Source organism: Falco punctatus (assembly GCF_963210335.1).
Source record: "Falco punctatus genome assembly, chromosome: 7".
Lineage (NCBI taxonomy): Eukaryota > Metazoa > Chordata > Aves > Falconiformes > Falconidae > Falco > Falco punctatus.
Window position 1 is genome coordinate 2,460,501 of NC_137587.1, and position 16,680 is coordinate 2,477,180.

Genomic DNA, 16,680 nt, shown 5'->3' on the forward strand with positions numbered 1-16,680 from the left:
GAAGCTGTGGTTAACACAGCTGTTTAGTCCAGGATAAATGCAGGCAGCTGTCAATGAAAGCTGTTTCGCCCTTCCGTTCTGCCACTTACATTATGCTAACAGCAGTGTTCATTCAACTGCACACAAGCCAAGTGAGCAAACTGGATCATGCTCAAAAACCAGCACATCTCGAAGTTAGTCTTCAGCCAACACTTTGACTCCAGTTCTTGCACAGCAACACAAGCTCTCATTCTGGCACAAGACAGTGGCACAGGCAAGCAGTTAGACCAGGCAGGAAGGCAAGACTCTACTTTCAGAGCAGCAGTCTAATTTGAAGTTTAATTGAAGCAGTCATGTAACCACAACCTATGAAACCAGAAGGTACGGGGATCCTGACTCCGTTTTGCCTCCAAAACACGGGGAGTTTGGTGCCTTGGAAGCACAGCACTGGAACCACCATTTCCAGAGGACAAAGCAGTAAAGAAGTGCAATCTGACTTTCCTGCACAGTGCTTCAGTAACTCTAGATAACGATACTACAAAGTGTTACCGTCACCCCAACCACAGGATGTTCTTAAATAGATATTCCTTCAGCAACCTGCTTACGGTCTTTCAAGGACCATTAGGAAAAGATAAAGAAAAAAAGCAGTTTCTACAAAGTAGGTTTAGAGGGTATTTTTAGTACATTTATTAAAAAAAACCAAACAAACCAGGTACTTGTCTAGTCTGAGTTACAAAGGCCTGTTGCAAAAATACACCTACAAAAACTTCTTTCAAAATGTTTCTCTTTTATAATAGGCAACACAGGCAGAGATTAACTCTTCCTATAAATTATATGCCACATATCAATTAAATGATTTATTGAAATGCACTCAGCCCTACAAAATAAAAGATTTCATAACAACCTGTATTTTTAAGACAAGCAAGGTAACACAATATACGGGGGGGGGGGGGGGGGGGGGGGGGGGAAGATTACTTTTAAAGATACTTTATTACCTTGTTTCCTATAGAACTTACTATGACTCCCTACCAAAGCAGTTTAAATACAGCTATCAAATTACCTAAAGTCTTGTAATAGGAAAATTTTAGTAATAGAATTTTTTTAATTTTTTATGACTCTACATTTGAGGCCTACTGTTTCTGCAGCGTTCCCAGCATGCTGAAGGCACAGGCCTGCTTTGGGGCCATCGCGCAGTTGCAAAGCCCCCCAGCGTATGTCAGCATGCACAGGATCCACACAAGCTGCCAGACCACCCTTTCAGGTGATGCATCCCACTCCTCTCTCTGCAGCTCTCCTCTCTGCTGACCTCCAGAAACAACAAGTGGGCTGCAAAAAGGGCTTCAACTCCAGGGAGTAGGACTATTCCGAGTATGGATGAGGTAAACTCGTGGCACAGTTGGACAGCTTCCCTTAACAGCAGATACGACAGCAGTAACGGACACTGGGAAACACTAAGCAAACCGAGATTAGATGGGCAAACAGGACTCCAACTGTTCTGAAGAGTTTTAAAGTGCTTCTGGGTACAACTGCTCTTACAAACTGAATGCATGCACCGGAGGCAAACTATTCTCTTGGCATCAACAAACATCTTGTGTCATGACTTCTTCAGTAGGGTAGAGTAAGCTACAATCAGGGATACAAACACTGCCTCTCATGCCCCCGGCCCCAGCAAGGCAGGCAAAGACCACCTGAGATGGGCCAAGCCTCTGCCAGATCTCCTGACAGAAGTACACACCCCTATAAACCCGCTGAATAGAAAAAATACCCCAATGACACATCAGCCTTAGCACAAGCTTTCTCCCCAGAGCCAGCTGCTAACAGGGCTTCCACAGTCCTGCCTTCCTCCTGCTTTTGGTTCAGACACTCCTCTGTCCCCGTTTTGGCCCAAGCTAATTGCACTCATCTTTCAGCCTGACGTGGCAGTAATGATACCAAGTCTTAGTGTAGGGTTTTATCAAGTGAATCCAAGATTATTACAGTGCCCAGCGTTTCCGTGTGTCCTTAGAATTTGATGCCGTTATTAGACACTATTAGAGGAAAATTTAATTTTACAGATATTTATACAACTAGTTTTCAAACTATCAGATGGGGAGGGAGGGAGGGAGGGAGGGGGCAAGGGCTCTGTTTTCACAGATTTATTGGCTACCCCAGCAAGTCCAAGAGAGTACAGACACTCTATCCTGTGCATTGTAGGTACAATTGTAATTAAATAAATAAAACAAGAAAACACCACCCACTCCCCCTGCATGCCTCAGACCAGGGTCAAATTTTAATCCACAACCCATTTCATCTCTTGTACAGAGGTTTATGAGAGATTATGTGACCAATTAGTCAAACCTTGTCTTTTTGAGGAACAGACTTCAACTCAGGGGGCCTTAGAATATTTAAATATGGTTTGAGACATGTAACTAAACACAGACAAACCCTGAGTACCATAAGTGGTAAAACTGACTTTTTGTCTCAGCATTTTCTAGTCTTAATCAGCATATTGCATGAACAGATCATTAATATTTTAAAGGCAAATAAAGGATGTAATGAAATTTTTGAGACATCTGACCCACTAAAATATTTTTGAAAGCCGCGGCTCAAAATGACTGTATGTGTGTCAGTTAAGTGGGTCTCCTGCTAACTCAGGAGAGGTCAGAATGGAAACTATCTATCTGCTAAATGCCATAATACACACACTGCTTAAAAAAACACATTCCTGAATAGAGAAATTGTATATACCTTAAAAGCTAGCAAAACCAGCCACTGTTCAAAGATACAAATAAGTGAACTATGAAGAAGAAAGAGATTCTATCCCCTGCAAGGCTTCAAATGATCAGTGATTTCCAGCCAGGCAACTTCTGAATAATTTGGAACGCACAAAGATTCTTCTGAGAAGTACATCACATTTAATTCCACGTAGCTAAATTCAAATGATGTAACACCCATTATGAAATGATGGAATAAAAAATGTTTACACCACTTAATACAGCAGAAAGTGATAAGCAGGATAAAGAGAGGAAAGGGCAAAACCTGTCTATTTACCCTTTACCTTTTAGAAGTGCTACACAGATTACTTAACATGCACTGTACACTGATGCCAGTGCTTTGACAGCATGCCTGATTATCATAGAGGATGTACAAGCCTAATAAATACTAACTCTTGTTCTGAAGGAATTTAGTTTAAAAGTAGCATTTATATTCAAAACTAAAAAACGGAATAAAAGGCATGCAGTATTTCAAGCTCTAAACTTTCTTCTTGAACACAAAGACAGTAACTGTCTCTTACTATTTAAATATAAACCCCAGCATATTATACATGGAGTTAAACCTAGCACTGCCATATTGCAGTCCAAGGTGATATTACCACAGGAAAGTAAGCGGGTACACTGCATTAGTGTCCCACGTAGCGCCACACCCCTGCTGCTGCAGGGCCGTCCTACTTAACACTTGTGATTATCACCTGTGTTGTTGTCAGAAAAATTAAGGTTTATGGATACAGAACCCGACACATTTTTATATTACCATAACGCATCTTCCCAATGCAAAGGATAAAAGCGATGCATTTGGCATTTACTACAAAAAAAAACACACACGCAACAAAATTATCAGCTGTGTTTTTACCTGGTTTATCCAGGAAAAATGCATTGTAGAGCATCAGTAAGGTAGACCCAGCTAGCACAGCTGTTTCAAAAAAGTCTGGCTATTTATTTCCTCTCTTTTAAGTGCTTTAATTTTATGACTGACACTACATCTAGCAATTTTCGGTGACCTTAAAAAAAAAAAAAACCAAATCATTCTGCTTGCAGATCCATCCAGCTCTCAGGCTACCTTGCTCAACAGACCATTTTGCTTGCCGGCAGTTGGTGTGTCTGCTTGACTTCTTGCAATGTCCAGAATCGTTTGCATTCTAAGTGTCAATTCCTATGGGTTCTTGAAGAGTTTTCTCTTTATAGCTCTCCACGTAAGCGGAATTTAAAGGCTCTGTTATTCTTTTTAGAGTAACAGAGACAAGGCTAAAAATTAAAATAGCTTCATATTTTAACTGGACCCTAGCCACAGGGTTCCTTGGATTTTGAAATCTGAACACTCACTGAGGGCCTGACCCAATGCTCCTGTTAACAGGAGAAGCAAATAGCTCAACTCCAGGCTGCACAGAATATTCAAGCACCCAAAGTGACCTACAAATTCATAATAGCTCCTTAAAGACACAACTTCATATGATAACTAAAAATCCTCTCAGAAAGATCTTTCCATTAACAGATCAAAATTGAATTTGTAGTATCTGCATTTCTCATCTAACTGTATTGTATTTTGCTCAAAAATTAAGACCTTTGCAGAAATTTCATTCTTGACTGTTGAAACTCTGTCAGACAAAAGCTCACAACTGCCTGAACGCATTTAAAAGTAATTTGGGAGAAATTATCAAGTCTCTCACCAGTTCTCCATAAAGAAAACTGTTATAAACTCCAAATCTATTTTGTGATAGTCATGTCTAAGCGAATATTTGAAGATTAACATATACTAAGTTACATTTCAAGACAAAATCTTTCAAATCATTTCTGTCTGTATTTATAAATATAAATCAGTCTCATTTGCTTTCGAAAAAGAAGTCTAGTATCTGATTAAAATCAATCTTCTCCACTTCAGCACTGTATTGTGCACCAAAATCCTTTACACAGTAACTTCTGAAGTTCCTAAGGCTATGTTAAAAGCAGACCTACAATGAATTTCTGTCCCAAATGACAGTACCTTGATAGGTAACCAAACAATAGAGTAGGAGTTCAAAAGAAGGAACGATATTCAGTTCTCTAACCAATAGTAGGATTATTGAATACGTATATGATAGCCAGTTCCCCTACAAAGGGCCATTCTCTCCATAAGATATTAAAGCACCAGTCCCGGTCTGGTAGCAGAAGAAATTCTAACATTTAGACAGAGCAAGATTTTGCTGCTTTTCATCTATTTGAAGTGAACAATTTTGACACACTAAAGCATCCCAATAATTCATTTCTGAAGAGTCTCACTGTATGGAAGAAACACTTACCAAACCAGTCTTCAAGTGCAGAATTCCTGCATATTACAGAAGACAAGATGCTGAGAAAGTAGTTCTTATATGGCAAGTAGAACTGAACCCCGGACAGCCAGTAAGTCATTCTCATTTGAAAAAAACTTCAAAATGTAAAAGGTTCTTCTGTTTCCATGTTTCAAACAGAGAACATAGTACCTTTAGGGCACACAATTTTAATTGCCCAGCAGACAAACACTAGGAGCTTAGTGTTCTGGGCTGCTGTAAAACTGCTTCCCCCAAATGATTTACTTAGAGAATGGGATATTTCTGTTCCTTGACATATATGACAAAGTTTAGAATGAGTTGGAGAACTTGAGAATGTAGTTTTGTCTAAGCTGATTGCTGAAGCATTTGTTACCAGCCCAAAGGTGTGCGTGGAGCTTTTGACGTTAGAAGGCTGCTGACAATCAGGCACTTCCACACTGCTCCGGACTGGCCGCAACTCTAAAGGACAAAGCGTTACTCTGAAAAGCTGCCATACTAGAACGAAAAATGAAGCAATTTATAAAGAGACTGCATGGATGTGGAGCAAGACTTCACAGGCTGAAATACTGCCAAGTATTCAAATTTTCGGAAGGATAAAATGAAAGGATAGCAACTCACTGTTCTGCAGGACATTAAACAGCTCTAAAGCATGTGTTTCAAAAATTCACATCACATATTAGAGCTCCTATGTAATTTTTCTCTGTTTACTTTTAAAGGAAAAATAAGGTAAACAAGTTCTGCCTTCTATAAACAGTACAAACACCATCACTGAGGCTTTACTTAGTGGGTAAGGAAAAAGCTGGTTTATTTCTCCTTGCTACATAGGGCAGCCTGGGTCCAACTCTTTTACACGTTAGTGTCCATTTACTATGACACACTGCCAACATTTTACTGAGGAAATCTTGAGAAAGACAGGGGGTGGGCAGAAAGGAATCACAACTACTTAATTGTTTCTAACTCACCTCACCTAACCTTGAAGGAAGTTTACAGGACAAAGAAGAAATGCTCATCACAACTCAAGGGCTTTCTCAAGTCTACTTTAAGACGACACTTAGAAGTTCTCACTATTAAAAGAGAAAGAATAGGATAAAAATTCTTTTCCACAGAATACATCAGATACCTGCTTTCTCTACAACACGTAACAAACTCAACAGGAGCTAGCTGAAACTTAATCTTCCTACAAATTTTCTATAGTCAGTGGAGCGAGGGGTGGACCATCGCAAGGGCAACACAGAATGGTAAGAATTAGGTTCGCTTGTCTAGGTTGCCTCCTGGGCAGTACTCTTTCCTCTGCCTCTTTATTGACCCCCATAATAATTCAAAAACTTAATTTCAGCAAAATTTCCAACAGAATTCAGCACTCGCCACTGCCTAAATCTACCTGTTACGCTACAGTAAAGGGGGAAAGTTGAGAATGACACCTTGCACGGCAATACCTGTTTTGACACACAGCACGGAGGAGGAAGTAGGAAAAGCTCAGAGAATAACGGACCTAATTAAAACAAAAAGCACACCAAGAAAACCTACATGCTCTGTGGCCTCCACCACCACCTATCTTCCCTGACAGCCCATCAGGTATCTGCTAACCAGTTATTGCAATGCAACAGCAGGGGGAAAGTTGCTCTGAAGAGATTATATACTTTTTGAAGTTTCTAAAAGTCAGAACAAGTATTTTTAAAGTTAACCCAGAAATTAGTACCATACTGAAAGAAACTGACTATATCTAATGCCCACAAACAGTAGAATTCACATTGACTTCACCCACATTTGAAAAAACCAAAACATGTCATTATTTCTATGAACAGAAAATATATACCAGATTATAATTTCAGTGAACGCTGATGCTTCCTAAGGATGAAGACTGCATTCTCTCTCTACCACAGTGTCAATATAGGAAAAGCACAGAGACCTAGTAAAACCCCATCAAGGGCATTCTTACCCTTTTAATCCTTAAGGTTTGTTCTCTCTTTAAGCCCTTCAAGACTCAAGCCTATCACAATCTCCACAATAAAATGGGAGGGTGAGGGGCAGGGGGGAGACAGGGACACGGACATGACCAAACCACCAACTCACAGCGACTACAGCAATAAGTGCAGATAACATTTATTCAAATGGAAAAGTCAAACCTTGAAATAAACTTTTATAAAAATTCTACATGCATTTGGCTTTCCCATGCTTCTGTAGCATGCCACCTTTTCTCTAAATCACTTCCAGAAAGACTCTTTATTTGTCCAGTGTCCACCATAAAGGACTCCAAAAGCCCATGTGTTAAAGCCAGTACAAAGTAACAGAAACCAGTTCCAAACTGGCACTACAGAAGCAATGCAATATATCACATTCACCTTGGTCCTTTCCAAAAACAAGCATGAGGAGTTGAACTGAGTGGTTCCACAATGCACTACGAGGGTGTAATGCGTAACCCAGACGCTGGAAAATACCACCTAATGCTGACTGCCCATGTTAGTCTTGCTCTTGGCATAGTACCGTTAAATAAGAATCTCTAATAATAAAAATACTGTAGCCCATAGCTGTACTACATTTGGTAACTCAGTGCAGAAAAGCACAATCTCAGGAAGTGGCTTGTTTTCAAATCAAGTACCAGGCAGCAGAGAACAAACAGCAAAGACACGGTTTTGCCTGTATTCCAGGCATTAGACACACTGCCATTTTCTCCTCCATTCCAAAATCCAACACAATTTTCAGAAGAGCTGGGAACCAAACAACTCCAATAGGAACTAAAGGTCCAGAAAGCTCTGAAAAGCAGATGCCTGGATTTGGTTCTCCTTCTAATACTGATACACTTGGAATAAATCAAAATACTGTTTCTGCAGCTGGGAGGTTGTTCTATTGAGGCATGCGGAACAAAGCAGAATGGGCTATTTTAATCTGTTTTCACTTATATGATTAGTAGATTTAATCCTTTTTCCCAGTCTCTACCTAAGACACCTTTAAGCGTGCTATACCAAACAACTTAAATCCCAGTCATCACAATCCGATGTTTCGCCTGCCTTTCCTCCCAGTATAAAAGGGGAAAGGGAATAGTAAGTCTTGAAATAACTACTGATGTGTGAGGATATCCAGCAAGTCAAAACACGCAGGAGTACCTGATAACCAACTCTCACCCTCAGTAGGGGATTTTCAAGGAAATACTGTAGTTTAACTGCCCGTTTTCTATCTACAGTGTTGATTTTCAGGCAGAGCAGGCTATTTTGGAGTTATGCCCTGGCTTATATGAACGTGAAAGATGTATCCAACTAGGCTCAATTAAAAAAGTTCTCCAGCTGCATCCAAGTCTGGCTTTAATACAACAGGAACTCAAAAATGAAAAGTTGAGCCAGAAAATCGGTGCTGAAGGAAGGGTAGCAAGGGGAAGGTGAGGAGAGTTTTTCTCCTTTTATCATGAAATGGTCACTTGCATTTCCTAAATTATGTTACTCTGGTGCTAATGTATATTAAATATGCAAAAATTATGTTCACAAACTAACAGTGAGAAGTGTAGGTGGAGTTACATTAAGAGAAGAATGAGAAATCCAAGTTTATATACCAGTATGGGTTTAATCACGATTTAAGCATTACAAAAGCTCTGAGAAAGCTTAGCAATATTTCAGTCACATGCAGAAGATTATAACATCAGTTTTGTAAAAGAGTTCAGGGCAAAAGAGGCAGCAGGGAGAGATGCATGCACTCTGCCTATCCGCAATCACCTGTACAACATTCAAGAGTTTGCTTCACCCAGTATATCTTGAGAATATGGAAGATAATGAGAAGTCATTATATTCACATTTTCACGCAATATTTGGATGCAAATTAAATAAATACCAAAGACTAAAATAGCAAGCTCATGCAGATTCCTCAAACAAACGTTCACCTTCTGAACAGGTGCTGTTCACACTGATCAGAGGGTTCAAAAGGGTCCAATGATTCACAGTTAACTTACTCCTCCTTACGTCCAGATAGACCAGCGTCATTGACAGGAACTTAAATTGACAGGAAAAACTGCTACTTCAAACCACCTAAGAAAGGAATCTACAAACAGTCAATTATGGGAGGAGGCAGAGGTAAGCATATCACCACAGAGTTTTATCATTAAAACCAAACTCTGGGAAGGTGCAGAATAGTTTCTCATGTATTTTAAGAATGCTTTATAAACAGTTGGCATAAATGGATGCTTGCAGTCACATGGAAATTAGCATACCTATCATTCATGCCATCTACTTAAAAAAGAGAGTTGTTTAGCAATATGTACAGTTCCGGATAAACAACCGGAACTGAAATTAAGCATCACCTGCCTCAAGTTATTAGTTACCATATGTTCATGTGACACATTTGCACACTTCCTCCATCACTGACAAAATAACTGGCATTTTAATAAGCCCTTGATGGATTCTGGTGAAATGAGAGACTAGAAACGCCAGACAAAACCGGCAGGAGTGAGTGGCTTCATTATTTATTTCCAGATTTTGAGCCCTAAAGTTCTCATGGTATTCATTAGCAGTATCTACAAATTACAGGCATATCTTGCCTACCTTCTTATGCAGAAGCATTTCAAGGTGCTCTTGTACACCCGTTAACTGTACCCAATTTCACTCCTGCTCTCTAGCTTTCTTGCACTTACTTTCCTCTCACCAAAACACTGCCTTTTATCTTTACAGAGGATGATGGAACATGTTTCGGGTACAATTTTCTGATAATGTGTTCAAAAAGCCTCCATAAAAATTCACCTTTACTGTGATTGACAAGCATTCAAGAAGAACAGTCTCACAGGATGAATTTATGCACATTACCAATCTTTTCATTACTCAGTTATGGTACCTGTAATAAATATAGCAACATTAATGCTGAAACCTATTCCTGACAGTTTTTGAAGACTTAAATAACAAGTTTCCTTTGTCAGTCTAAACCATATGTTTACATTTATTCAACTACACAAAACCACGGTTAAATTACACTACCATTCTTAAAATGCTCCCCAAATTCCCTTTCCTATTACTTGCTGCCTAGTGGCAAGGTTAAATGGAATCTCACCCTGAATATACAGGATTTAAAGTAACCTCAACCACCTCAATCTGATGTAAACTTTAAATACAAGCAAAAGTCACTACATCTGCCTATTCATAATAATAGAGATAAGCTTGCTTTTATAGTGTGCACTTTTTCTGATTATATTCTACAGTTTCAAATATTCTTCACAGTGAAGTATGTTAAACTTTTTTCCCCATGACAAATAAACACACAAGTATCCCTATGCTAAACAGCTATTTTTCAGTACTTTTTCCCTACAAGCGTATACAGCTCCTTAGAAATCAAAATAACAAAAGGAATATGCTTTATTCTCTCCATGTCAAGAGCAAATGCATTAGAATACAAGTCTAGTTTTCACTGTTTTCCTAAAGGTTCAATGTATTCCAATGCAACTACAGTAAGAGACATTTTCATTTTATTTACAAATACAGGGGGAAGAACCATGGAATTTCTTCAGCATATGCTTATCACCATCACCATTTCACTATAAGGCCAAAAGACTATTCCTCTAAGCTTTCTTCCACATTTAAGACAGGATGTCGCTCCAACTTTCTGAAGAAACTGTGATAAAGGCAGATGCAGAAATTCATCTGTATTTGACATGATATTGCTAAAAAGCATTTATTTGCCGCCAACTTCTTCACATTTCTTTAGTCAAATAAATATGACCTCTTCCTTGTCACTGGAAGAAAGTACTCTTATGATACATACTCAGTGATGATGTATCTGCAAGATTGTATTATAATTTTTAATTAACTGTGGAGGGAAAGAAGCAGAAAAAAGTGTTACTTCAAGATTACATCCCTCCTGCTCCATTCAGTTAGCCCTGCTCTCCCTCAGTTTCACTAGCATCACTGGTAACAATCTCCACCCCACCTCAGCAAAGTAAGAAAAGGACACGCTAGTAAACTTCCTCATGGAAAAATTCAAGAATGCGTTCTTCATGTTATTTATTGTAAGGAGTATATTTAATCCAGAAAAAAGCTGAGTAGTGATAGGTAATTGTGGGCTAAAGTCTACAACACAGGATGCCAAAGAAAGACACTATGGTAGAATACAAGCGAAGGAAAGAGTGCTAAGACTATGACTGTCTTACAAAGATGTGAAAATAACAAAACACAGCGCTACACAGCAACAGAACTCGTATTTACAACCCAAGCTTAGATCTGGCAATTAAAACTGTTTTGCAAGATGTTACACAACTTCTCTTTATTGAAGAGAGGGGTAGGGGAAGTAAGTGAAAACCAGTTTTAAACCAATGTGTTCAGGGTTTCCAACAGCCACGCTCACATGTATAGCTGAGGAACAAGACAAACCGAATTAATTTTTTTGTCCCCTGATTAGAAAAATAAGGTAAGCAGAGTTTAGAACTCCATGGTAATAACATAAAGAGACTAGCAGAGGAAAATAATAGTCTGAAGGATTCACCTTTACTGCCCTTTAAACGCAAATTATCTTTAAGTAAGTTTTTTTCCCTTTTTAAAGTTTTTTTTTCCATATGATAACACCATCAGTATACATCACTCGATCATCTCCCAGGTGAAACAAAGCAAAGTATTTATTTTCACCTCTTCTACATTTTCAAAAAACATATGAATACATGACATACCTTATGCTGTAACAGCTTAGCCCTGCATCAGCTAACAAGTTTCTTTAGGTTTAAGCCTACACGCTGTACAGCCTACTTGCTTGCTTTCGTACTTTCCCAGATCTCTTCAATTTCACAAACTTCTGAACAGAGCTGTCACCATTAATTCTCTGCACGAAACCTAAACCACTAAGAGTCACTGCAGTGACTACTCTCACAATGCTTCAGAAATGGAGAGGAGTCCTAAAGCAATTAAAAGCTTTTAACTAACCTACCACTGCCTTGGTGCTTGCACAAGCCTTCATGCAACTTCATTAAATAAGAAAGCAAAGAAAAAGGGTGCATTAGACCGACATAATATTTCAGAAGCCAGAAATATTTCAGTATTGTGCCTCTCAACACCAGGGTCTCAGCTCCACACTGCTGTCTTCAAGTAGGGACCACACACAGGCTGGAACCTCAGTTTTTTACACTTCATTAAAAGCTTATCAAACAGTGACAATTATGCCTCCCATAACTGTCCACAGTAGAGTTAGGACCTCAGAGTTTGTTCACGGGACATCAGACATCAAGACTACTTACTTGGCTCTAAACAAGAGTACAGATAACACGTTACACTCCTCAAAAAATACATTGTACGATGTAAAGTGTTTATTTACTATGCCAAACCGCACATTTCTCCATGCGGTGTGAAAATTCAGTTGCTGGATAAAATTCTCCCCATAAAACAATTGATAATAATTATTTCTTCTGAAGAGAAATGAAAGTGAGAGCGGGGGTGGGGGGGGTGGGAGGGGAGGGGAAGGCTTTGATGTAGTCTCCAAGATGCTGCTCAACTCTGCATTGCTAAGCCACACACGTTTATACGACAGATTCCTACAAATAAGCAGAGAGCATTTCTTTGCACTGGAAAGTTGTGGGGTTTTTTTTCTAGAATTCACATTTGCCATGACCATTGCATTTTTAACAGCCATACTACTTTAGGAACACTATCACCTGGGACACTGGCAGCTCTGTGGTCCAGTGGTAGATACAAGAAAATATTTAAAATTTAACAATCATAGAGAAGTTCACTATTCTTTTGAATCAAAACCATAAAAATACAAAGGAAACTAGACTGTGGCTTCACATTGACTGTATTCGCTGTGTGGTAGAAATTAAGTCAGAAAGTTACTTTTCAGTGTCTTTTGGAATTTAGCCCACGTTCATCCCATGGACAAGTGCGCTTTAGTACTCCAAGCTGTAATTTTCAGCAGAACAGACACAGCTGCATTTCTGGTGATGGGTAATTTAAAATACATGTTAGTATAGACCACTCTAACATAACTTTAAAGAGTTAGGGTCCATGTTTAAATGCTATATTAACATAAACTTACTGACTTCTTACCTTCCACTCACTATCTCACTGCTTGTCCCTGCTGATCATGTGAACTGATAGCCAACACGACTTGCTTCGTGGCATCAAGGCAAGCTAATTTTGAAATTACCATGAGCCTCCAGAGTTTACCAGAGAATTCTGAAGCTGCTTGCTGTGAGACACAGCCACATGCAGAGGCTCATGCTGGTTTTAGAGAATAAATCATCTTTAAGAGAGGCATGCCATCACATCAGCAAAACCTCAGTTTTTGTTGAATTAGTCTTCTCATTAAGAAAATCATTTTCTTTATTGTCCTTACGTGTTCCTTTCTAGACTCGCTGTTCCACTACTAAAACACACTATAATTTTTTAGTAAACAAAATTTCTAGATAAATGTTAATCTCTGTCTCCCCAGTTCCTTAGGGAAGGTAATTCTCAAAACAGAACACATGCAGGTAATAACAGGTGAATGCACATATCTAGATGTGACACTGATACATAGCTATATTCTTACCTATGCACACATTCTAAAATGTTTCCCCTCTATAAAGATGTTATCTATTCACCTAATTTGCTTCTGTTATTGACACAGCAGCAATACAATTAAGGGACCGCTTAAGTCAGTTTAGATTTTGGGGAGGCTGTGTTATGAGGGTTTTCTCTGTGTATTGTAAAAAACCCCAACAAAACATCAAACATAAGTGAGAACAAGTTTTGTAGATCTCTCAATGTTACTTTTTTTCCTTCTAGTCACCCACAAGATACATCTTCAAGTTCTGCAATCTTTCTGTGAAGCATTCAGTTGTAATTATTACTCAATACTTTAGACCTGCCACAGAGAATTTGTATCAAATGGAAAACATAAGACAATTGTGGTATAATTTAACGTGGTAAAAAAACCACACACCTGATTTCCGAATTGTCTATTAGGTTCCCATAACTGACATGAATTTAACTGGTCTAGACACAGAGAAAAATTCCAGCATACTCATCCAGACACAACAGGGTGGACCAGCTAAGATTGCCTAAACCAGAATGGTCTGATTTAGAGTAAGTTTCAAGATCATAATAAAGGAAGTAACAAAATTCATTCATTTTCCCAGCTCCCTTAATATAAAACATTAGTTTCAACACAAGAAAAATTGCTATAGCTTCCACTGATTACCCTAGTTCCTTGTTTGATAGACTTGCAATAACTTACCCTACCTTTTGTTGAGAAATCAAGTAAAAATCAGAAGTGTCTGCTTGCCCACACTTATTTTTGCATTTAAAAATTTAGCAGCTCTCTTGGAAGCTGGGAAAAGTGTCATATTTAGAACAGGGTGTTAAAAATACATCTCTGTTTCCCTACCTGTTTCTCACTCAGAGCTGTGATTTTGGCTTGAAGTTCATGAAGCTGTTTCTTCAAATCAGCGTTCTGATTAGAAAGAAAAAATATCTGTGAGAAAGATATTCCATTTGTTAACACAGAGTAGTAGCAGGAAGGTGGTTTTTTTGTTGTTGTTGGTTTTTTTTTGCATAGTTTACTACAAATACAGCACCTCTGGATGTACAGCCAATAAAATTCAAGAGGCTCAACAAAGCCTTACTCCAGGCACTGAGTGCGACAATCACCAGAGGACCCTTCTAGCACTCAAGAGAGACAACCCAGTTTGGAACGAAGATTTCATTAAAACATCCATTAGTGCTTACCACATTAGAAAGCATATTTGTACATTTCATCAAGCTTACAAATTAAATGAGAAATGTTTGTTAATATGTAATACAGTAGCATCACATTGTATACAACAGTATGGTACAGGATGCTACCTAAAGCATTCTCACCTATGGTATTCATGCAAAGAAATTATCGTACATTTGACTCTGTAGAGCACCATCAAACATATCTCTTAAATCTTAATTGACACACATGTCAAATGAAGGCAAACATAGCTAAACCTTCACTTCCATGTATGATTATGCCTTAGACTATTTAAGAGAATGACATTTGCCTTAGCACACCATTCGTATCTGTACTTTGCTTATAATAGCACTTTAAGTTTAACGTTTGAAAGCCAGGAGCATCACTATAAAGATGTGGTCAGAAAATTTTTTACCAGGGCTATTTCTTTCCTACTAAAAATAATTTAAAAAAAAAAGTATCTGTCCTCAGTTTAGAGCCTGTGAAGCTCTACAGAAGCATGGCAGGTAAGTGAGCTTCCCTGCATTTTTCTCTTTTTCCACTCTCATTTATGTTGTAAACTCTACACTAGATTACACAAGTTTGCTGTGCTACACAGAATTATTAAAATGTAGGACTAATATTGCTATAGGAACTTCATGCTCAGGACAACTTCCCTATTTTTATATTCCTCCAAAGAATTTTGAATTGGATTACAATCTCAGCTTGTAGATAGTCTTCTCCAATATACACACAATTGTAGCAAAACCAGATACTGACCAGTCATCCTCCCTTCTTCTAGGCTCCACTTAATAATCTTGGATAAAAATGCATTAAGAGCACCGGAAGCAGAGACCAGATTTACTCTTCCTGGCTTCAGGAACTTTGCATGGCTGCTTGCAGGATGACCTGGCTTTCAGCAGATCTGAACTGAAAGCAAACTGCTCGGCAGGCTAATCGTTAGCAGGCCGGCCTGCCCAGCAAGCAAGAGTAGCAGACCTTACCCAAATCCCGTCACAATAAGGAAGTTCTGGAAAGCAGATTTTCCAATACCACCCTACTTCCTGCTCATCCCTCCCCGTCAGGGGTCTACTTGACTGTTACAAAGAGCTGTCCTCCCACTCCACTGAGCTCAGAAAATTACGGGGCTAAATATTAAATTAGCATTGTATGGGGATAAAAGCATTTAATAGCAAGCCTCAAGTGAGCTGCCTTTATCCCTCTACTCAACATTTGAGACCAATTAGAGAAGTCCGTGGAACTCTCCATTCAGCACACTGGAGTGCTTCATTGCCACACGAGGTAACCCAGTCTCCTGACACAGTCACTGGGAAAGGGATGACTTCGGCCGTCTGTGCAAGCAGTCCAGTTACCCAGCTTCAGGAGCTATGGAACATCCCAAGACCATGGCCCCACTCTTTGGGCACTACAGTGCTGAAGTTGGATACCTAAGACTGGCAATCTGAACAAAGCTTTAAGCTATGTTCTTTATTTGGACAAAATTTCTCGGGACAGAATATCCTATCTCTTCTTGTACAACTGTGAACCTTCTGATACTCAAAAAAAGAAAAAAGCAAATTCTAGTAACGGCAGGTTTTATGGAAAGCAGCTTCCAATAGAATCAGAAACTTAACATGTTTGAACTGCACCATAGCCTGCAAGTCGCTTGATTTAAACTATTAGGAATATGAGGCAAAAGGCTCCATAAAGGCAAAAGTTTTGGTTTTGTTTGAACTCTCCAACAGTCATTGATTAAAGATTTGTTCATAACAGCTTTCTTCTAAATACCATGTTAGCAAGGAAGAACACAATCAAGAAATATCTGAAATGCTCAAGCTTCATGCACTGTCATTTCCTGTATTTTTAAAGGTAAATAATGCAATACAAAAATAAGCAGTTACCTGTGGGTCTTGCTTCATTTGGGCAACCAGTTTCTAGAAAGAAAGAAAGATGCAACAATACAATGAGGATTTTCATTACAGATCTTGTTGAACAATTTAAAATTCAACATTTTTTAAGAACTTTTACAAAAG

General features: G+C 38.8%; 1 protein-coding gene across 10 annotated transcripts in view; it reads right to left on the reverse strand.

The window, feature by feature from the left end:
• The window catches only part of PHF21A (PHD finger protein 21A), a 132,913-nt gene that overhangs the window by 74,981 nt on the left and 41,252 nt on the right, over positions 1–16,680 (reverse strand). For 8 of the 10 annotated variants that reach the window (XM_080395925.1, XM_080395937.1, XM_080395924.1 and 5 more), the window contains 2 exons: positions 16,549–16,581; positions 14,339–14,425 (listed from right to left, as the gene is read on the reverse strand). In XM_080395925.1, the coding sequence (XP_080252051.1) occupies positions 14,339–14,425; positions 16,549–16,581 (120 nt within the window). The remainder of the gene's footprint in view (positions 1–14,338; positions 14,426–16,548; positions 16,582–16,680) is intronic. The other 2 variants (XM_080395938.1, XM_080395936.1) reach the window with 1 other exon arrangement.